The sequence below is a fragment of the Amblyomma americanum genome, chromosome 3 (assembly GCF_052857255.1).
Source record: "Amblyomma americanum isolate KBUSLIRL-KWMA chromosome 3, ASM5285725v1, whole genome shotgun sequence".
NCBI lineage: Eukaryota > Metazoa > Arthropoda > Arachnida > Ixodida > Ixodidae > Amblyomma > Amblyomma americanum.
Genome location: NC_135499.1, coordinates 127,474,197 through 127,497,495, shown reverse-complemented (window position 1 = coordinate 127,497,495; position 23,299 = coordinate 127,474,197). Strand labels below are relative to the sequence as shown.

Sequence of the window (23,299 nt, the reverse complement as noted above, 5' to 3'; positions counted from 1 at the left end):
TCCTCCCCATGCCCAAATTCGCCGAACTCAACAGCAGGAAGGGAGCGCGAGCACAACAACGCTAAACCAAGTAGCCATGTCGCACTTTAGCCAAGCAGTTCTTGTGCTCATTAGTATCAAGTAATCATCGCTACCTTACCGTTAAATAGGCGCTCCTGATACCGCGCCTGGGCACACGGATCCGATAGCGTGTGGCTAGCCACACACACTAATTTAATTGACACGTACACTGCCGGCAGCCGTCACTGAATGATCTATAGAAATGACCTTGAAATTACACGTAATCGTATTTGCTGTGGCAGTGCAGCCAGGATGCCGAAATAAAGAAAATTTAGGTATAAATGATCTGCCTTTCATCCAAGTTGCGGGGAATACCGCCTTCCTTGCCACCAGAAACTCTGAAGGGAATATTCGGCTCTGGCTGTCACCGTTGCTAGCTTGTGGATAAGAAAACGCGTCATGCAGCCCCTACAGACTACTATTGATGTCGTTGCCGACGCCGATATTCCACGAAATAGCAACAACGCGCAAGTGTCAGTGCAGCTACTGGCGCATCCTGCAAATGAGCTCTACTTGCATTACGAGGCATCGGTTCTGCCCGCTGCAATCCCGCCACGCAGTCGCATTTGTATGCTTCCCAAATAGCTCTAGTCAGTTAAGGTCAAGCTTAACGTTAATTTTGCAGTCAGATACATGGCTGAGGAGAAGGGAAAAAAGCCGCAATTGCGGCTTGACAAAGCTCCCAACCCCTATGTAGCTTCGGTTAGCGGTTAGGTGGCAAGTGGACATTGCACGACAAATACAGCGGTAAGCAGTCATGGCTCCTTATAATAAAAACTCGAAGGCCATTCACAGCGAAATAATTACTAAAAACTAAGAAACCAAGTACTTATAGTGATTAAACAAAAAACAACAAAAGCAATTCACACAATACACAGGCAAGCAAAAAAAATAAAAAACAACACTCTAAAGGAACATATTTCGGATGGAGGTGACTGTTACCGAGCAGTTACGATAATTTGTAAGCCCAAACTTATTTAACACAGATGCTGCACAATATCAGTTACGACATATCTGGCCCAATACGTGTTCTCCTGAACGGTGTCGTCGCAAGTTCTATGGACGGTATTCGGCGATAGTAATATGAGGAAATGAAGCTGGAACTGAGGCAACGTGGAAGATCGCACGAGTTGAAAGACATCCATATTCTCTTAATAAAATTCGCACACCATTCCCTTTGTGGCACCGGCCACAAAGGGAAGAAATGAAAGCCTGGTATTATACCGCGCAGAAATTCGGGATGGGCGAGGAGATAAGAACAAAGAAACAAGACGAGCGCTGTCTTTTGCACTTCGTTTCTTTCTCGCCCTTTTGCACTGCATGCGGAAGCTGGAATTCCACGCCGAAAAGATTTGCCTTCCGGGAAATATTTTAACGCGAAAGCGTCAAGGCTCCCGTTCAGCAGAAAATCTGGCATCGTCGTCGTCGGCGGGGTTGTAAGCAAAAAAAAAATGAGCCGGGGTACCTGAGTGTCACCCTGGTGGCAGTTAAATTATTGATTGGTCACTAGTAGTTGCTCGGGAAGTGCGATTCGGATCGCACAAGCACCACCGCTGGTGACAGCACCTGACATCGCTGGGCAGTGGCGCATCGCTTAACCGCTGCACCACTACGCCAGCAGAGGTTGTTGTTGTTGTTGTTGTTGTTGTTGTTGTTGTTGTTGTTGTTGTTGTTGTTGTTGTTGTTGTTGTTGTTGTTGTTGTTGTTGTTGTTGTTGTTGTTGTTGTTGTTGTTGTTGTTGTTGTTGTTGTTGTTGTTGTTGTTGTTGTTGTTGTTGTTGTTGTTGTTGTTGTTGTTGTTGTTGTTGTTGTTGTTGTTGTTGTTGTTGTTGTTGTTGTTGTTGTTGTTGTTGTTGTTGTTGTTGTTGTTGTTGTTGTTGTTGTTGTTGTTGTTGTTGTTGTTGTTGTTGTTGTTGTTGTTGTTGTTGTTGTTGTTGTTGTTGTTGTTGTTGTTGTTGTTGTTGTTGTTGTTGTTGTTGTTGTTGTTGTTGTTGTTGTTGTTGTTGTTGTTGTTGTTGTTGTTGTTGTTGTTGTTGTTGTTGTTGTTGTTGTTGTTGTTGTTGTTGTTGTTGTTGTTGTTGTTGTTGTTGTTGTTGTTGTTGTTGTTGTTGTTGTTGTTGTTGTTGTTGTTGTTGTTGTTGTTGTTGTTGTTGTTGTTGTTGTTGTTGTTGTTGTTGTTGTTGTTGTTGTTGTTGTTGTTGTTGTTGTTGTTGTTGTTGTTGTTGTTGTTGTTGTTGTTGTTGTTGTTGTTGTTGTTGTTGTTGTTGTTGTTGTTGTTGTTGTTGTTGTTGTTGTTGTTGTTGTTGTTGTTGTTGTTGTTGTTGTTGTTGTTGTTGTTGTTGTTGTTGTTGTTGTTGTTGTTGTTGTTGTTGTTGTTGTTGTTGTTGTTGTTGTTGTTGTTGTTGTTGTTGTTGTTGTTGTTGTTGTTGTTGTTGTTGTTGTTGTTGTTGTTGTTGTTGTTGTTGTTGTTGTTGTTGTTGTTGTTGTTGTTGTTGTTGTTGTTTCAAGAACGATGGCACATACCCACAGTGGGAGATTGGCCACGGTTTGGTGCAGATCGAAGCAGGAAAAAACTCATCCAGTTTTACTCAAGCGGCTCATAAATATATAGGAATCTGAGGTAAAAAGAAAATCACGAATTTTGAGAGATCTTGAGGCCAGCAGGGGTATGAAGACTCCCAGATATCTACGAATGTAAACTAGACAGTGACCAATTCCGCATATATGGGCTATTGACCCCTTAACGCTATCGCGTCATACCGTTAAGCCGGAGCTTAAATGTCGCCTCCAATTTTTTTTTCTATTTTGCATATTGCTGCAGCGCTGCATAAAAGAGTAAGCGCGAAAAAATGTGCTAGTTTATTCATTTCAGTTGCAAGGCTTCCTATTACATATCACGAGCCGGAGACACACGGCACGAGGCGATCGGGTGAAGAAGAAGTGCTCGCGCTCGGCAGTTGCTACCGTGCGGGCCCAGCAGCATTTCAAGCGAGTCCAAGGAGCCCAAGAAGAAAATGGCTGACGAACCGGTATTTATAAAGAACGGTGAGTAACTTTGCAGGAAATGCACCACGTGTTTACGATTAGGCAGTTATCAAGCCCATCCGCAGCGCGGTACGAGTATGCGCCGGCATCCTGCGCCGATATCGCAAAGTTCTGGTGTACTCGCTGCTGTTATGCTTATGCTTTGCTGGGCATTGGGCACCTCTTAGCGCTTTCTTATCTTTTATCAGCTGCCTGTTTTCTCGAGAAGTAGCTGATACCGAAGTTCCTTCTTTTTTGTTGTTAATTTGTAAGAGCAGACGCGTATGGAGGGAAAAAAATGCCTTAAGCCTACAACCACTTTTTGTAAGCGCGCCTTAGCTCAAATTAATTTGGTTGCACTGTTTGTGAATCTGTTAAAAGTGTTAATTATTAAGAAAAATTTCCAGCCGACAAACGATGTCTCCTGAACGCAGTTCGCCTCGAACCAATGCGGTCGCGGAGCACACTCGTTGAAGCTCTCAACCTGTTTTGTACGAGTACTTATGCAACCCATACATGCTGGAAAAAAGCTCTATTTTTAAAAGAAGTTCCTGTTCATTGAGCTGCACTTCACAGGTTGCAGTATATATGACTAGCAGATATTTAAGGAAATCAGAGTGGGGTAGGACACACGCAAATAGGCAAACACGTGCAATCCCTGTGGATGAGCGGCCACGTTCAGATTTCGTATACGTGCTTGCCCAGGTGCCTTCGTGCTCATTATTTGTTTTTCGCGCGCAAGGTGCACGGACTGTCGTAGCAATAGGTTTATATATATTAGGCTTTGACCCAGATTCACTGCACCTTGTCAGAATCAGTTAAAATACCTGCGACAAGTCGCATCTATGACAGTACGTCTTTAAGACACAAGCAATAGCTTAGCAAGCTCGTCTGCTGAAACCTGAAGCTGAAATTGAGACTGTACCTGATGTGTGCACGGGCTCAATATCAGTGTATCTCTCTTGGCTTGCATACAAAGAAACGACAATTCATCTGGTGGCGAGGTGGACTTATGTGAAGGGACAAGACAAAATTTCACGTTCGTTCTCATCTCTGACACTGTATTCCTTGAACAGTTCAAAATTTGAGGCGTGGCCACCATCAGAGAAAAGAAATACCCCGAAAATTTTCAGGGTACGCTCAGGGTATGTTCTTCCAGGCTACGTTATATACCTTAATTTCCGCACACATGCGTCGATTTATTGCGGCACACAGCTTGATGATGATCATTCATTCATTGGCACGAGCAAGTTTATGAGTACCATCAAGTACCACCAGCAAGTTTATGCCCTAGTGCACAAAGACTTTCGTCACTCTCATAGGCTTCGCATCGCCTGTCGGTTTCTTATTAGGTCATCTGCGGAGACACTACAGAGTTAGTCTGAATAGAGGGCAGCTTTAGTATTACTGAATGCGGTCTGCTGGAACGGCGTGAATGCTTCTTTATCCTGCCTGTTATGACTAAGAATAGTTTATTCGCATAAAATATTCAGATTGCACTCGTGGTACCAAACCTTTGCGGTACAAGCGAGGTCTCTCTTCTTGGACCTCATTTACAGACCTGCCTACTTACCTTCCTATGCAGTGCCCGTATACCTCACTTGGCTCTTACTTTAACCGTGCTTACGGACGCGACCTCTGGTAATCAGTGGAATGGCTACACCGACGTAGCAGTGGCCACCATGTTTCTGAATCAGCACCACGGTGAAAGTCTTTGCGCTTATTGTATCGCAACGTGTGCTGTGTATGTCACCTGCACAAGTGGACACAGCTGTGCATGGTCCACTGCCATGTCGCCCGGTCTTCAGATCGCCAGCAAAGCCACGCATAATGTGAGACTGCTGCGTTTTCTATCTAGCGAGCCTCCAAGAATATTGTTGTTGAATACGTGCGAGAGGCGCGGTCTTTGCACGCAGCGATGCCCCTGAAGGACCGGAAGTACACCATCCGGGAGCTGCAGTACGACGAGCTCCCGCTGCTGGTGAAGCTGTGGAAGTCCATCGGCTTCATGGTCAGTGCCGACCTCATCGACTCCATATGGAAGTGCGACCGGGCCGGCGTCATAGCGGCTGTCGCCGATGACGGTGAGGGAAATGCTGCTCCCTGTTTCTTTTGGGAGCAGCCTTCAAGCTGCGCAACATCCGCCTATCATTTTCCTGGGTTTGCCATTGCGCTTCACACAGTCATAATGCAAGCTGAACTCGTCACCGTTTAAACTTAAGTGCTATGCCTTCTAGTCTGGTGGGGTAGAGACCCGGAACTCACCCGACAACGCACGCGCCACACTTAGGAAAGCAAATGTGACGCCTGTGTATTCACGGTGAAACAAAGCGTTTCGCGAACAAGAAGTACGGTGTCCCCGCCCGCCACAACGGAGCTTCTTACCGCGAAAGACCGGCAGTCTTCGCCGCGGAGTCAAAACAGCTTTGCGCTCATTTAGCAACGCCGTTGTTTAGCTTGGCACATCATAGCGTGGGGGGCCAACCATTGTCGCAGTTACTCAAGCGGAACCTCGGTTGGGCCTCAAACTGAGTCGTCTTCACCTGAACCTTGTCCAGAGATGAGGTGTGTCCATCCCAATTCATGCCGGCGACCATCGGCAACATTCGCATCAGCAACAGGCGACGCTTCTCGCCTCAGCATCAATTAAAGCCACAATATATATATATATATATATATATATATATATATATATATATATATATATATATATATATATATATATATACAGAGAAACGTTTTGTGAGCGCCTCCCGCTTATCACACTCGTCGTCTTGAGCTACAAAACATTCCTTGCCGCCTCCATGCTCCCGAGAGCCTTCGGCGTGCCCTTACACCCTCGCTCGCACATCAAGCGCGTTGCCGGCAAGGCGAATCTACGAAAACACGGCCATCGCGCACAGTAGACGTTTAATGGTAGTAGTCGTTCTCTGCGAGGTTTCTCCACGAGACAGCACTGTCCGGTACTGTAACCCTCAGACCTGCTATACGCTACTACAGGTATTTGCTCTTAGCTGCGGGCACTGCTGAACTTATTGTTTGTATAGCCGTGGCATCTGGTTTTAAATGAGACATCATTCCTCGGAGCACTTGATACACACAGTTTGTATAGCGGCAGTGGATTGTAAATTTCGGTCTTGCATTATCTTTGTCATTGCGTAATATTTGGTTCTGCATTTCGTATCCTTCTGCCTTAGTATTGAGTCCGCTTATGCTTTTCTTTTCCTATTTCTATAATATACCTGCAGAACCAACAGTAGATGTAAATAAATGAAATGAAAAACGAGATTTCTACATCATCCTCTAAAAGACCTTCGGATAATTGATTCTCATCTGCCACTGTTCCCCACTTTATTGCTCGTAAAGTGTCTTCTATTTCCTCTTTCCTTAACACCTGAATTTCGGTTTATTCGGCGCCACTACTTTTGCCGTTGTTCTCATGATTATTTAGTACACTCTGCAGGTCCGCACATGATTATCTGCTATGCTAATAATAAGTTAAAAACGTTGTCCTCTTTATATCTTAATACGCATATCTGACTTTTGTCTATGCTTAATGTCCTTCATGCATTTGAGGTTTCCTTCGTTCTTGCGGCTTACAAGGCCTTCTTCATATTAATCGTCCTTGAATTACCGTACGGTTAATAATTTTACAGTATTCTTACTTCTGTCTTATCTGTGGGGTTCGATGCTGTCGTACTGACGTTTCTTAAGTCATTTGTTTCCCGAGAAAGGTAGCCAGTTAAGCTGCCCTATTTCTCACTTCAATACAGCACTCCGAGATTACGTTGGCGAGGTTTTTTCAACCCGCACCTCTGTGCTATGGTCGTCTTCCTCGATTAAAATGGAGCATCTGTTTTCGCGCTAGATCTTGAACCGGTGCACTTTCCCGTTTACTAATAACTCATTTATAGGCTTTTTCCTGACCGTATATATCTACGCTCCCCTATCAAGTATAGGAGAGTTCTAGACCGGACATTTCTATTATCTCTACGCCTTAGTTTGTCTCCTCCACATCCTGCATGATACTGGTTTGGGAGCACATTGTAAAAACTAATTCATTTTTAGACTCCCTTGTCGGGCTTTTCCATGCCTTGATCCCATGATTGTATTTGCGGAGGAGTGTGTTAATGATTCAGAGATGATTTCTTCATGCAGATCTCACTGAAAATTCTCCCCTAGCTATTCTTCGATATCTAAATGCCATAGCTTCCCCCTGGTTGTTCCTGCATATGTCTGCTCTTCCTTTAATTAATATGGTTTGTAAGCTCAGTAAATGGAACTGCTACCCATCGTTAACGATGAAGAATTTTCGAAGTTAACAGCTGTGTCTTCAGTAATCAAATGTTCCACGCCGTATTTTCTGCTTTCTTGCAACACAGAGCCCATAACATAGGCCTGCTCCTTTAACACTGCATACGCCTCGTCACTCCTACTGACCTCACTAAGCCAATCTCCTCCATAGAAATACCGTCGTCGTTTCTGGCACACTACTATATCGGGCTTAGCAGTCGAGCGCCATAGCTCCAACGCATTGGCAACGCGGTTATGTAGTCTTCTCAGAGGGGCACTTTCGTTCAACGGCTGTTTTGCGTAGACGTAGTGCCGGCATAGATGCATCCGAAGGCGTATGTTACGTTGCACTGCGCGACGCGACAGGGAAGCCGTCGTCATTTTCGTTTCTCCTTGATTTCAGTAGCTAGGGTATTATTTATTCGGGTTCTCTTCCGATTTCCACGCTACACCATGCTTTAAATCATTTATTTATTTTATACAGACATTAACATTTGTAGTCCCCCGCCGTTATGCGAGGCGATGCAGGTAAATGGTAAATAATAAAAGTAATAAGTAACAGTCGAGCCCATTTATAGTGAACCTGAGGTCACTCGGATTGCGTTCGCTGTATCCAAAGATCGCTGTAAGTGGACTTCTTATATTACAGAAAAAGACACAACGTGACACGAAAGGGGCGAATTTGTCAAAAAAAAAAACTGCGTTATGTGCGCCGGCGCCTTCAAGGCAAACACTATCACGGCGCTCTCTAAACTCTCCATCCCAGCCATGTGCCCTTCACCGAGAGCCTCGCTGCTAACAGTGTGTTCCAGGGACGAGGTATAACTAATCGCGGTTGAAGCGTCGACCACAGCTGGTGGGAGCTCTGCCTTCTTGTCATCGTCATCATCACATTCCTGGCAGTCGGGCAGTGCTCGTAATTCGCTTTCAAGGATTCGTCGGTTTGTGGCCGTTTTTTTTTTTTTTTGAAGCGATGTTTATTGCCTCAGGGCATAAAAACTATGAAGTGAAAGATGCGTAAGATGCTTGAAGAAATGAAAAAAGGTGGGCTGATTTGATGAAATCAAGAAGTGAACGATGATATGGATCTTGTGTCCAGGCAATATAGCAATCCGGATTGTCCGGTGAGAGTCCCACTGCCGCCAGGTGCCGAATTCTCGTCGGCTTCAGCGCCGGGCAGTCCCACAACACGTGGTGGATATCCGCCTCACAGTCTCTGTTCTTGCAGACTGGACACCCGGGGCGGGGATATAAATCATTTAAATGCGGCTGTTTCAGTGTCGACGTCCTCATCTGCACCAACGAAGTCAAGCCAGGCGACAACAGGTTCGGCCAGCTGTGGACCAACGAGACGTTCACACAAATCCAGATGTATCTTATCGTCATCTATCGTTACTGGAACCATTCATTGAAGGAACCAGCTCATCACACGTGCGCGCCGAACGCATCAAGGCACTGGTATCGACTGCGCTGTTTGCTGTGTGCACGCTGACTGCACGTGGTAGCAGCGCAGAGGGAGAGCTGATTAAGCAGACGACACATGCCAGTGACTGACTGACGGCCACAAATGTACATCATGTGATCGGTATCCAAACAACTGGAATAGCTGCTGTTAAATGATCAACGACCGTGCGCAGAAGCAGGGCCGCTCAATCTTGAGCCCTAGTACAGTAGCTTCGCTTTCAATATTGCTCTTCTTTCGCACCCACCACATTTATCCCCCCACTTTAGGCGTTTTACCCAGTCGGCAACCACACACGCACTCTCTGACTTTGCAGCCCGTGGGCGCGCGCTTGGCCGGTGATTACCTGAAGTTTATGTGAAGCCACTTATTGCTTTTCTTCCTGTCGTCGGCACGTGCCGCGATACGCTCATTGTTCCCCGGGCATGCAGGAAGCTTTTTCATGCAGGGCATGCAGGAAGCTCACTTTTTTTTACTCGTTCGTTGAATCGGAGCGGTGCGGCCGCAGTTCGTTGTAACTGACACACAGTGCCAATTCCATAATATACCGCAGCGGTGGCCTAGTGGTTTGAGCATCCGCCTCGCATGCGGGAGGTGCGGGATCCGATCCCCACTTCCGCCGGGTACCCATACAAAGAGAACAAGCTTTTCCCTGGCCTGGTGCTCGGCTTAACTGGGGTTAAATGCTTGGAAAATGGGTCTCTGAATCCCAGCCTGAGCAGAAGAAAAATATCTTGTGTCATAGGGCTCTTTGGCCCAAGATGCCCTTGCGCCATAAAAAATAACAATAATGGCAATCATCAAAATTCCCTAATACATATTTTTAGGGTAGCATTGCCCTCGTTTTTGATAATTGAGTTTTTATTAAAACTGCGGCCGTTTTAAGCGGGTCCGACTGTAATCATTTTCCTTCGTTATTTCATAACGCGACGATGCACTCGTGATTAAGTCTACATGTTCACGAAAGCCCGCGCTTCTCTTGCGCGCGCAGGCGAGGTGATCGGCTCGTGCTGCGCGCCGTTCGTGGGCGAGGGCATGGCCAAGCTGTGGCTGCACGGCCTGTTGCAGCCGTACCGCAACCAGGGGCTGGGCACGCAGCTGGCCGACCACGCCATGGAGCACATTGGCGACAACAACGCGTACACGCTCTGCATCCCCGAGCACGAGCACATCTACCTCAACAAGTACCAGTTCAACGTGAGCTCGCGCCTCTTCCAGATCCTGGGGCCCGCGGTTCCGCGACTCACGGGCGTCATCACCTCGCTGCCCGGCGTGCGGGTCATGGAGAGCGAGCGTGGCGTCCGCGAGCTCCTCTTCGAGTACGACACCGACATCGTCGGCTTCAACAGGTGGGCCCCTCAGGGCTGCTGCTTTTCACACTGCGTAACGCGTTAAGATCCTGAGATATCGCTGCGATGGCATGCTTCTACTCCTTTCTTAAAGTGCTTAATCATACCAGTTACGAAACTCCGAGCACCGCCGGGCTCTGAATCAAAATCCTATCAGAATGCGAGCTAGATTCGGGAGGTTAATTAGTAGCGGTTAGTAGACTATGGCGCCGTTTACAAGCTTAGCAAACCGGTCTTTGTTCCGCCCTGCAACTTTTCGTTCTTATCCACATCTATTTATTAAGCAGTTTAGGGCAGTTCATAAGAATGTCAAAGGAAGGGGTGACAATCTGTTAATCTTGAAATTTTGGCCTAGTCGTTTTCGTGTAGCGTTGTTGCTATTCACATCGTTTAGACCTGCCCCGAGCAACATAAAGCGTACAGTTTATAGGCACTCAGCCATGAGCAGTGAGACACGAAGCTGATCGGTCAGGTCTGGAGGGCTGAATTCGCCAATGGTTTTCCGGACTTAGGTGAACCACCCGCGTAATTACTTTACCTTAGTAAAGTTTGTTCTCGCTCTCTCTGTAGCTAACAACTCTTGCAGTTTATGATCAGGTTTCTGCCTCTCATGCTAGCAGAATAATGGCTGCATTATGCTATTCTTATCATTTGGCATTATTCTACCCTTAAGTACTGCGCCGACTGCTCGACTTCAGTGTTGACGACGGTGGTGCTAGACTTCACGTAATGATGAGCAGCCGGAACAGGATTGAAAATGAATAAAACAAAATCACTAGAAAGCATCCGCACATCTAGCGTGCCACTAGTGGAAAAGGGCCTTCGGTCGCTTCATGGCGTGGTACAATACAATTCTGAAGTCGTCTAGATTTATCAACATGTGGGCTCAGTTCCTCAGAAACGTCACGGAGACGTAAGGTTGAGAATATTGCATGAGGCAGCAGCGTCATGCGGAATTAAGAGCAGCGCAGCACGTTTCACTCGTGCGAGAGGACATTCTGATCAGCCTCTCGGTAGCAAAAAGTACGCCTTACTACTTACGCCAGGCGTCACCATGCAGTTAGCCAAATTTGGTACCAGCGCAATATACAACTGATTCTTAATATGAAATGCGTTTGAAAGTGCTAGGTTATCAGGTAGGTTTTTTAGGGTTTACAGTGACGTGGTAACAGCAGTAGTAGAAGCAGCATGTCTGTGGAAAAAGAAAAGTACGTGACCCGTCCTGAATCAAGCGATCATCTTATTCACCGGCAGGCCAATACGACTCCAATTCTGTTTTCTTTTACGTACTGCATAATATAACGATTTTTCTCGTCTTATTTTTCTATTCCGGACTCATCGTTCATAATTTCGATTGGAAGATCGCGTAGATAGCTGTGGTGAGGCATCGCTTGAGCCAATCAACATCATCATCATCCTTACTACGCCCACTGCTGGGCAAAGGCCTCTCCCATGTCTCTCCAACCTACTCTGTCCTTTGCCAGCTGCGCCCACCGTATGCCCCCAAACTTATTAATCTCATCCGCCCACCTAACTTTCTGCTGCCCCCTGCTGCGCTTGCCTTCTCTTGGAATCCAGTCCGTTTCCTTTAAGGACCAGCGGTTATCTTGCCTTCGCATTACATGTCCAAAATTGAGGCGGTATAAAACAAGCATTAGGCAAAATAATCTATTTATGGTCCACCTGTCAAACTTAAAATGTAAACAACTAAAGTATGCCACCCGTACGGGTTTCACATGGTTCGTGCGAAGAACTCGAACTATGTTCGCCAAATGCTTTCATACACTCTTCCGTGCTCATTAAATAAGGCATTTAAATGGATGTACACTTAGGTATCGTCGGCACTTCGTGCAACTGAGATTTGTACTTATGATTTGTATTTTTTGTAGCGATAGCTACATTACGGTAGCATTCCGAGCCTTCAGCGTGGCGGCACTGCCACCCTGTGGCTGCGCCGCCACGCTGTTCCGTGGTGCGGAGCAGCTGCCGGCGGCGCGGCTGATCACGTGGTTCATCACGTGGTTTGTCTCGTGACCAAGTTCCACTCGACCAGCTGTAGCTATCGCCTCACCCCAGGTTTAACCAGAGCTGAACCACCGCCAATTTTTTCTCTTGTGTGCTTATATGCCATTTTATTTTAGTTCCATATTCACGTAGTGATCCTGTCATGAATGTATGCCAGACGCTGTATGCCATTCTGGTGCTGCTGTCAAGTCATTGTAGGGTGCGTCGACCCCTGTCAAGCCTTTTGTCTGGCTTTTTGTCGACGCACCCAACATCCTCAAGATGTTGAATAAAATTGAATTGAATTGAAATTGAAAATTGAATTCAATAAGGATCCTCTCTCGGAACTCTCCCGTTCCAGAAGTCTGGTGAGCGCGTCTGTTGGTTCGCTAAAGAAGAGTGACAATTAACTGAACCCGTGCTGCCATCGCTCTTACGTCATAGTACAAATGGAAGGCAGAACGTCTGTAGCCTTCTTCTTCCATTTAGCGAAGCGGAAGGTGCCCCTCAAAGTAGGCCCTCCGACTTATAACATAGACCAGCCGCCGCGGTGGCTCAGTAGTTAGGGCGTGAGACTAACTACTAAGGAGGAGGACCAGCGTTCAGTCTCGACTGCGGCGGTCGCGTGTCGATGGAAGCAAGGCGCTAATAGTGTCCCTATGTACTGTGCGATATAAGGGCACATTAAAGAACCCCCGGTGTTCTAAATGCGGAGCCGTCTACTACGATGCCCCTCATAGCCCATGTGTCACACCGGCACGTTAATCCCCTAAATCACAATTTTTTAATGGCACCGGCCAATTGTCCTGACTTCATAGTCAACCACAAGGCAACTGCTAGCGGCAATGGCAGGTGCAGAGCCGATTACCGTGACTTTTCAACAATAGGACGAAGTCATCTGTCAGAGGGCTTACTTCCAGGCTCTCCATACATTTATACATTTTTCTTCACTGCAGTTGGATTTTGATACTTTTCCCCAGTATAATAATCTGTGTGGTTGTTTCATATTGCGCTTGGCACCGTATTCTGAATAACTGACCGTTACAAGTACATTTTTCTAAATGTTGTCCTCTAGCCGTGTTTTGTACATATATTTTATTGTTTAGCACCTTACCTCTTATGAACTGCCTCGTTTGTGAGGACCTCAACTTATGCAAATGAAAATAAAATAGGCCGCTTTGTCCTTACGTTGTACTCGGCTAGCGCAAGGTGAAGATTTGTAGGCCAAAGTCGGTGATTCGTGGTAACCGAAGTGTTGTCCCTCCGGTGTGCCCTGTCGTCTAACCCTGCAGCATGATTCAGTTTACCACGAACCTGACCCCCTGTGTTGGCCACTGCGCAGGACGGCGCTCATGGACCGCATGCTGAAGGAGAAGAACACGATGCTGCGCATCGCTCTGCGCGAGGACAACCAGATCGGCGGCTACGGCTTCATCAGCGAGGGCCTCCATGGCGCCGCCATCGTGCGCCACCTGAGCGCCGACTCGATCGACATCGCCGAGCTGCTGCTGGGCCGTCTCTTCCGCGACTTCCCCTCAGTGTCCACGCACGGCGTCTGGGCCATAGGCTGCATCCAGAGCTACGAGTCGCACAGCTTCTTCAAGAAGTTCAACCTCAAGTCCATCCACGAGATGAAGCTGCTGCGCCGTCGGGGCGTCGACAACGACATGTCGCGCGTCTACGTCTTCTACTGAAGCACGCTCACAGCTCGCTCGATGAACGGGGAAAGATGCAGCTTGCGTGAACCGACAGCCGCCAAGACTCTGTGGCCTTCCATCGCTGCATGAAAAAATAAAAAGCTTGCTGACAGACTGCATGAGCATGGTCTTGAGGAGACGTAAAGCGCACATATAGGTATAACCTGGAGGTAGTACTGAGCTAGGATTCTGTCAACCTGGTTCAAACGAACGTTTTATGGCTACTTAAAGAAGCTGCGGAACAGCGGAGTTTGTGCCCTCAAGACAATGACAACACAGAAGGGCAGGTAAACTTTCCACCCGGTTAGCACTCGGACCCAATGCACCTAACACATTTGACAAAACATTGTTGGTTACAAAAGTCGTTAGGGGGACACACAATTTGCGTGGTGAATCCACTGATTGCACAGACTGAAATTTATGAACGCAAAAAGGTTACCAAAACAAATATCTTCATTCGTTACCACGCTGATTATATCTCTCCACGTTGCAAATCTGGTCCTTGATTACAACATCACCAATTTGTCTTAGCGCACTGGGCATTATAAAATAAGGTCTGTGTGGCGAATTTGTTAGAAGTGAATGCGAATGGTGTAAAATACTCGTATGTGCTGAAATTCACGCCATACAACAAAAGCGTCTTCCTGCACTTCAACAGATATATGCTTAAATGCATACTCATAGGTAGCGTTAGGTACTAACATCATCATCAACAGCGTAGCTACACACACTACAAAAGAAATTCCACACCCAACCCTCTTCCGTTCCAGCTATGGCCATGTTTTATCTACAAAAAAGTGCAACTAAAAGTACTTCACAAGTTTTGTCACCTCCGGGAGCTTTAAATGTAAACTTCGTAGGCCCTCAAACGATTCGTAATTAACTTTTGTTTGTTTGAGGACTGGCTATGATGGCTATGAGACACGGACTTATTTGCGTGCTTCTTATGTGCGCCACTAATTTTTCTAGTGCTAAACTCGTTACGAAATAAAAACACCTTTTTTGTGTGTTTCGGGCGGCCAATCATGAACATGCACAATAATTGCGACCTCGAGTATCCGTGTTTTCGTGATAAAATGATAATTACATATTGATACTCCCTCAAGATTTTCTTTCCTCATTCTGATTTATTTTTCATGTGATACCGCATTCACTGTTCTTCCTATTTTTATTTCCTTGCTCGCTCGCATCGGTAGTCACTTTCTTTACATCCGAGCAGTGGGCTCTCGCGTGAGCATGTTCATGCTTGAAAAGAGAAGAAGAAGAACCGCCGCTTGCAAGACTGTTTTGTGCCATGTCTGAAGCGTCGAACAGCAAAAGCAAGGCCCCGTCTTTCGTACTTCAGCAACAAAAGGTGAGCATTTTTTGACATTTTCAACAATGTTTCCTAGGAGCCCTGTGCCAGTATCGTCATTCATTCGGCTTCAATCACCTGATCGTCACTTACGGTTATGCATAGCGCCAGGCTGATTTGCAAGCCTTGTTTGACAGTCGGCGGTTGCCTCCATTTATTCCGAACAGGACACAGGTCGAGCGATGTCCAGCACGGACCTGAAGGAATACACCATCCGTCCACTGTTGTGGGAAGAGCTTCCGCTGACCAAAGAACTCCGCCTTGAAATAGGCTTCATCATCGGAACTCACCAGCTTGAAACCCTTTGGAAAGTGGATCCCGGAAGCATCTTCGGAGCAATCACGGACAGCGGTACGCAAAATTTTCAAATTTCTGTGGGCTGTTGTGTTTGAAGATTCAAACTACGCTGCATTCCACGTCCCTTCTTAATATTCACTCATTCTGTGCACATAAGAATGAATGCTGCTCAGTACTCTAAGCCTGTGAGGCTCTTTTCTTCTTACTTTTCAATGCAGAGAAAGCGGCAATATAGACGAGTTACGTCAATACTGAGCACTTCTAGTCGACCGCGCAACAAAATTTGAACCGCGTTGCCTACAAAAGCAAATGAAAACACCCGAGTTCACTATTTTTATCTCTAAGTTTCCTTCCGGCAGCCTGCCGTTCGAGCTTTGTTTTCGACGTTTTACGTACGATTCGTTTCAGCTAAGCGTAGTGACTAACTCTTAAAAGCATCAGTCACGATATACGGTTACACGCAATACCGAGCTTTCTGAAAACTGCTGAGTCTATATTTTACCGGCTATAATTTTGGCATATTTAGTACAGACGGTTGCCAATACTACTTGGGTGCCTCAGCTTCGGCCCGACAGTTGCACGTTCCCTATTCTCTGCTCTTTCCCCATTCATCAAAGCTGCCGAGTGTCTGCCGCCAAGGATGAGACGCTCCCTCTCATGCCCGCGCAGGCGAGCTGTATGGCGTGTGCGCCGTTCCTTTCGTGGGCACCGACATGGCATACCTGGCGCTGCTGGGCGTGACCGCCAGGTGGCGGCGCCGAGGCATCGGGAAGCGCCTCTTGGACGCGGCCATGGACCATGTTGGCACGCACAACATCTACCTGCACTGCCTGCCCGCGCAGGTGCCCCTATTCAGGTGCGTGCCCAATGTGCTCCAGTAGCTGGGACGCCAGACATCACGCCAGAACAGGCTAAAAATAAAGAACAGGGGAAGAGCTAGCGATGAAAAGCAGGTAAAAACGACATACCAGGGCACGAAAGCTTCGCATCCTGTCTTACCACGCAACTATAGGACTGAATGCAAGCACTCTCAAGCACCCTCACTATCCTCAGCGCATGCACATCGAACAGCATGGTTTATTTATTAAATGCCAACAAATCCTGTAGAATTTGAACAGCATATAATTACCATTTAGGGCACAGCTCTAAGTCATCACCATTATCAGCTCTCGCCCACAGACTTCTCCCTACTAGGCGCTCGTTATTTGCCTAGCCGAACCGAGACGCACGAATAATTCACACGTTTAAGCAGTTGGGTCAGTATTTGTAGTCTGAAGAACACAAAAGCGGGGTCCCTCACTACGAAGTCTCTCATAGCCTGATTCGCTTTGGGACGTTAAACCAAATAAACCAACCAAAAGCGGAATTTGCACGTCACATCTATATTTCTGTTATCCTCCAACACCCTTGTTACGTCAGCAACTATTTCTTCATAGAAAAGGAGAAAAAAAAAACTTGGTCAGGTTATATGTTCGATAAAGTGATAAATTACCACCAAACCAAAACATGATTATGCCGTTTTTCCTACGCAACCAACGCTTATTTTGTCGCCATACGGCACAGAATCCCGCCAACCCAATCAATGTGGGTGGCCTTCTCAATGGCTGAACCCGCACGTGCAGGGACCGGCACAAACTGCAGGTCTACATCCGCGAGTTCAGGTGTCTGGGCCCCGGGGAGCCGAAGACGTCGGAGCTGCTGCAGAGCGTGGCGGGCGTCGACGTTGAGTCCATCAGCAAAGAGATGCTGCCGCTGGTGGTGGCTTACGATGAGCGCGTGCTGGGCTGCTGTCGCCAGAAACTCCTCGAGCTCGAGACTGCCGTATGTTGCCCTCCTCCGCTAACCACATTTGCTTGTTACCGTTGCCGCCGTGAGTTTGCATGTTTCGCTTGATGTCGTTTCACTTGGGGGCCTGTTAATTACGGGAAGGATAAATTGCCAAGTTTGGTTGAGTTTGGTTTGGTTTATGGAGGTTTAACGTCCTAAAGCGACTCAGGCTATGAAGGACGCCGTGGTGAAGGGCTCCGGAAATTTCGACCACCTAGGGTTCCTTAACGGGCACTGAGATCGCACAGTACACGGGCCTCTAAAATCTCGCATATATCGAAATTCGACCGCCGCGGCTGGGATGAAACCCGCCTATTTCGGGTCAGCAGCCGAGCACCATAACCATTGAGCCACCGTGATGGCGCAATTGCCAATTTTTTATGATTTGCTCGTGATAGGTACGTTCCATACGAAAAGAATGCCAAAAACTCCCGGACTATACTACAGCACATATACGATGCTTGTTCGGCGCTACTCGGGCGGATCAATTGCGACAGGTCTCTTTAAGGCTAATCCCGCCTGTATATTTACACCGCCACTACCACCAGCGCCACCTCCACCGCTGCGTGTGGCTCGGTATACGACAAATTTAGATGTCTTGCCCAAATACGATACTGCGTGACTGTTAAAAGCTAAAGAGCCGCTGGGCTGTTTAGCATAGATTGAGATGCGCTAAAGATTATATGCATTTTGGCATGTCCCCAAACGCAGCTAATCCTCATCAACGTTAGCTAAACTGCGTCCACTGCAGGACAAAGGCACCTCCCATATATCTCCAATTAACCCTGTTCTGGCTGTGCTGGGTGCGGCCGCCTAATCCCCGCAAACATCCAGATTTTAACCGCCGACTTCTCTCTCTGAAACCCCCTGCTACGCTGGCCTTCTCTTGGAATCCATTCCGTTACCTTATGAGCCAACTGGTGACCTTGCCTTCGCATTGCATGCGCTGCCCATGAATATGTTCTTGATTTCAACTAGGATGTCGTTAACATCGTTGGCTGTCTGATCCTCGTGTGTGTTTGTTCCCGCACCCAGCTTTATACAGGTATGTGGCATGTTCCCGTATTACTATTAATGTCGCCATTCATTTTATAGTCCGCATTAGAAGCACTAGAGGTGTTAATGAAGGTGCGAAGGTAAAAACTGATATTTTAACCACTCGTCCGATGTTAAGAAATTTAATAGAGATGATTTAGATTGCTACTTTATGCATTTCTACAAATAATTGCTATTCTATCACAGTTTTTAAAGAAATTATAAGTGCAAAAGGGAAAGAGTGTGTGTGTACCTAACAGACCTGCCGTTCTCAAGATATTGTAGGGCTGGGTTTTACGTCCTGTAAACGGGCGACGAAATCATTAGTCACGCTCCTAAATACCAATTCTTTTTCTCTTTTTATGTAATTGGTGAATTAAAAAAGTTCCTGCTATACTACTGTAGCAATAATTTTGCTCAATATACCAATTAAATGCAAATGTTACCGCTTGAAGGTGTCAATTTGTGTTTGTTATGTGACTACGTATTTCTAGAATTTCATATTGTGTAAACAGAGGACCAGGATTATGAAAAACCACCACTGGAAAAAAGAAAACTGACTCGAACTGACTCGAAAGTACCAAGCGGGTGCAATTTCCTTTCATCTAAAGTACTCATATTTTCAGAGCAACCGTGATATTTGCTTCAAACTCGGTTTTTTCTTTCAACGTTCTCTTCCAAGCCTTCAAAAACTGTACACGCTCATAATTTTCTTTTTCGAAGGCTTCATTATAAAAAAATTCCTTTAATTTGATAGATTTATTATTTAAAAAATTGCCGGTGGTTTAGCTTTGGTTAAACCTGGAGTGACGCGATAGCTACAGGTGGCCGAGTGGAACTTGGTCACTTGACAAACCACGTGACGAACCACGTTATCATGCACTGCGCCGCGCCGCCGGCAGCTGCTCCGCGCCACGTTACCAACCACGTGACAGGTTGGCGGCGCCGCCACCGCCACGGCGCCGCCGCGCTGAAGGCTCGAAATGCTACCGCTATGTAGCTATCGTTACAAAACGGTGCATTACCAGCGCAGAACCGCTTGTAAGGTTAGCTTATGCGGATAGGCAAGTACTGCTTTCAAGCATCTTTGTCAATAACTAATTATTTACCTAACTAGTTGTGAATAGTTTTTTTAAGCGATCTGTTGCAATTATCTAGAATAACAAGAATGAAACGGCCTATACTGTATGCGGCACTGCTCACTTGCATTATTATGTGCGAAAAACGGCGCCTCGAACGAAGGCATTCCACTCCCCGATCAGTTTCCATCTTGTGTCGCAAACACGCTCAGAATAGCGCATTCGTGAGCATTTCAACACGAGCGTGGCGCGGCCGCCATCAGTGATTCAGCAAGCTCAAATTTCTCTTTTTACACTCCATCGCAATAAAACTTCCGTGAGTTTAGAATCGTTGGGGGATCGACTACGACGGTAATGGAAGAGATATTTCTGGATGAGAAATTGTAAATTTTGCACCGCATCCAACTATCGCACATTATATACCATTACCTACCAAACAGATAATTAACTATAAAGACATTGAGCATATGCTCATTACACAGCGTTGATTCACTATGCAAATCAGCCTCGATACGACTATCATTGTTTAACCTTTTTTGGCTTCAAAGTGAAACGTCGTACCTTTGTACTTGGTTACTTCATATTTAAGCCACATAAACAGCTCTCTGAGTCACACATGCTTATTCTACACTAAATCAAACGAAACAATAGGATTCAAGTGACGTCACGGAATCATAGGCGAGGAAATAGTTTAAACTGCTTCTGAAAACAAGTGTAAGTCTGCACTGATATGATTTCTTCGTATTGTAGGGGATTGTAGGGAGCTAACTTGCGTTCGCGGGTGACCCAGTTTTAGAGAATTTAAAATCTCCACAAGACCGAGTCTTTCGGTGGTCGTGTGTTTTTTGCTTTTCGATTTGCCTCTTTTAAATTCGCCCTTCATCCTGCTAAGGAAGCCTTCGGACGTGTAGTGCGTCTTAAGCGCCACTTATCGGTTGTGTTGGTTGTCGCCTTACATATTGATTGCATGAGGGTTGGCGTGTGAGCTTATTTTATCTTCTTTTTCGGCAGGTGAAGCTCTGCTTTATTTATCAGCCGCAGGCGCACTAAATTCATCGAATTTATACGGCCTCCAGCGGACGCATCTATAAGGGAAAACTTTTGTTTTAATAGGCATTTTTAAACGCAGGGGAATTAGCTTAACCTTTCGCCACCTTTCCTTCGAGTGTCCGTTAAGGGAACTTAACCTGAAAAGCCACAGTCGCAGCGCGACACCCCGCAAACATTGCCACCTCCTCGCTCGCGGCTCGTTCTTCCTCCCTCAATGTTAACATATTCTGTTCTTAACGCGTTTAATGGTTCCCGCCTCTCACCTTTTTTCCAATAGGTTCATCTTCTCTCGTATAACTAGCCTTATTTTCACGCCTTCCTTCTCTGTTGACAAAGCTCACCCCTTCTCATTTCTACCGAGTCCACACCAAATGTTTGTCAATGTACCGCATATGTCCAACGTGAGAGTCGTAAGGTTTGGCCTCTATAAACACCACGCGTTCTTTCAGCATCGAGAACGTCCTACATCGAGTAGCTGTGCCTTGGTTTCGTGAGAGCGGGCTTCACCACAGAAATTAAAGAATTGAGGTGCAACGCCCTTCGCAGGAGCCAGACGCCTGCACCGCTCTTGCCCGGCGCGGCGCGAAGAGGGTGTGCGGCTACGGGTTCGCGACGAGCGACATCTACGGGGGCCGCATCGTACGAGGCATCTTCGCCGACTCCGAGGACGTCGCAGAGGCGCTCCTGGCCCACCTGCTGCGCGATGCGTCGCGCGTCATCATTTTCGTGCAGATGCGCGACACCGAGGACGCCTACTTCGAAAAGAAGTTGGGCCTCAAGGTGTCGTCCACCATCAAGACGCTCTTCCGGTGGCCCTCCAGGAACGGGGATTTCACCAAGATATACGCCACCAGCTAGGCTCGGGACCAGAATTGTCGGAAGTCGCATTAAAGGCGCATCCGCATTCGTGACGCGCGTGCGTGGGCCTCTGCCACACACTTGCATACCCTTGGCTCTGTTGTAGCTGCAGACAGCGCCGAGTATAGAATAGACACGTAGAGCGCGGTTAAGTGCTGTATCAGTATCAGTACCTGTCAGAATTGAACGGATGATGTTTTATGTGAATGTTAAAGGTACTGGGAGTCTTATTGTTCAGTAGTTGTACGTAGTGTAAATTGCTGACAACAATGGCTCCTGCATTTTTTGCATTCCAAACCAGTTGCTGCAAACTTATCCAGAATTGTTCGCATTGTGTTTTCAAATATTTTGTTTAAGCTGCAAGTTAGAACAAAAAACATTCAAATATACGTCTTCATGCTTGGAGTTCTTTAGCTCTCAAACTGATGCCTTTCGCGTGGCAACTGGATCGTCTAAGTGATTTCACGTGTTCAATTCGAAGGAGGCGATTTCGTTTTCTTTATTTTTGTGGGGAGGGAGGGGGAGGAAGATCATGTTCGGCTCACGTCTATTATGTCAACACGCGGTGGCTATTGACCTAAAACGCCTCATTGGCTTCTTGAAACAACGGCGGGACACGCTTTTAAGCTAGCATTTCAGAGTTTTATAGATAAGATACTCTTCCATCTTTCTCCAGGAAATGAACCAGGTATCTAAAGCCTAGAATTCATTATAGACTGTTCGTGATTTCACAATTTTAGGAGTAATAGACGCCATTCTCTCAAGTAGTAATAAAGCAAGAGTATGTATATAGTTTTAGATGATGGTTTACAGGCCTGCGATGCATCTGGAAGTGCTTTCTCTCAAATAATTTGACATGTTTGGGTCGAAACACATCTGAGTAAGGACATTGTCTTAAGAATTACGCGTGGCAGGAGCACGCCTGCTGAGCTCTTTATTTTTCTGCTAAATTTCGCGCTCACCAGTGCCTTCTTAAGAATGAAAAAAAAAAACCTGCAGAAAGCATGAGAAAATTCACTGCTTTGCAATGGTAAACAAAAGCCGTGCAACCCTGTAAAGGCAGGCAAATCTGTCAACATCCGTGTTCCTCGAATGAAGAATGTACTACCATACATTCACAAACTGATTTTTTTCTTTTTTTGTCAGTGTGTGACTTGATAGTTACAGTAGTTTTATGCTTGAAGTTAACGTCATTGCTATGCGCGAGTTATAAATTAGCCATTTGGGAACTGAGTTACCACCAGTGAAGTTGCTGCCTAGGGAGCCCAGAACAGTCTTGGGCAAAAGTTTACAGAATCCAGGTTCATGAAAAATAGCTTCCTGCATTGCCTTGCTGCCCATTTAGATAGTATTTGTTTCGGGAAAGGAGGCATGATTATACGCCGCATGCTTTCAGGCTTTTCGGTGAACTGGTATGGCTCACAGAGCAGAAATAACTTTTTTTTCCCATAAATCTGGATCCCGTAAACATTTATTCATGATTGTGCTTTAAGTTATCTTGATATCTCTGCATTAGTGTTTGAGATATTTTTTTCGTACAATGATGCAATCAATTTCCTGCTGAACACTATAAACTTTGCGCTCAACATTCACACCTGTCAGTAAAACTTCATTACAAACTGCTGCTGACACAATAAAAAACGGTTCAATATTGGCAAGAAACATGCGGGTAGCAGTGGCGACTGCTGCAAAGTTTTCTTTATTTCAAGAATTAGAGCAAAACGTTATTGTCTGAGAGTTACTCTAACTCTAACACCGCTCCGCAATAAACGCAAGCACTTGGCACCTGCCAGTGGTGTTAAAACTAGCGGCAAGAAGCGTCCAGCGTTCTAAAACTCACTAATTTAAAACATGAATGCAAGGTCTCCCAATAACGTAAGCATCTCCCTTTCCTTTCTTCATTAAATCGTC

At 46.3% G+C, this 23,299-nt stretch overlaps 2 protein-coding genes across 2 annotated transcripts; both read left to right on the top strand.

Annotated features, from left to right (window-relative positions):
• The first annotated feature begins 2,982 nt into the window (after positions 1–2,982).
• Positions 2,983–14,005, top strand: LOC144123291 (uncharacterized). The gene is made up of 4 exons (XM_077656143.1): positions 2,983–3,104; positions 5,000–5,167; positions 9,830–10,187; positions 13,534–14,005. Exons 1-4 carry the CDS (start codon positions 3,074–3,076, stop codon positions 13,883–13,885), a joined length of 909 nt encoding a protein of 302 aa, XP_077512269.1. The 5' UTR covers positions 2,983–3,073; the 3' UTR covers positions 13,886–14,005.
• Positions 14,006–15,154: 1,149 nt separating this feature from the next.
• LOC144123290 (uncharacterized) lies at positions 15,155–21,390 on the top strand. The gene is made up of 5 exons (XM_077656142.1): positions 15,155–15,242; positions 15,410–15,593; positions 16,209–16,395; positions 17,162–17,360; positions 21,077–21,390. Exons 1-5 carry the CDS (start codon positions 15,183–15,185, stop codon positions 21,386–21,388), a joined length of 942 nt encoding a protein of 313 aa, XP_077512268.1. The 5' UTR covers positions 15,155–15,182; the 3' UTR covers positions 21,389–21,390.
• The last annotated feature ends 1,909 nt before the right edge of the window (positions 21,391–23,299 follow it).

Coding starts and splice junctions, on each gene's coding strand:
- LOC144123291 (XM_077656143.1), top strand. CDS start 3,074: ATGGCTGACGAACCGGTATTTATAAAGAACG. Junction 3,105..4,999: donor ACCGGTATTTATAAAGAACG/GTGAGTAACTTT, acceptor CTTTGCACGCAG/CGATGCCCCTGAAGGACCGG. Junction 5,168..9,829: donor AGCGGCTGTCGCCGATGACG/GTGAGGGAAATG, acceptor TTGCGCGCGCAG/GCGAGGTGATCGGCTCGTGC.
- LOC144123290 (XM_077656142.1), top strand. CDS start 15,183: ATGTCTGAAGCGTCGAACAGCAAAAGCAAGGCCCCGTCTTTCGTACTT. Junction 15,243..15,409: donor TCGTACTTCAGCAACAAAAG/GTGAGCATTTTT, acceptor TATTCCGAACAG/GACACAGGTCGAGCGATGTC. Junction 17,361..21,076: donor TCCTCGAGCTCGAGACTGCC/GTATGTTGCCCT, acceptor CGCCCTTCGCAG/GAGCCAGACGCCTGCACCGC.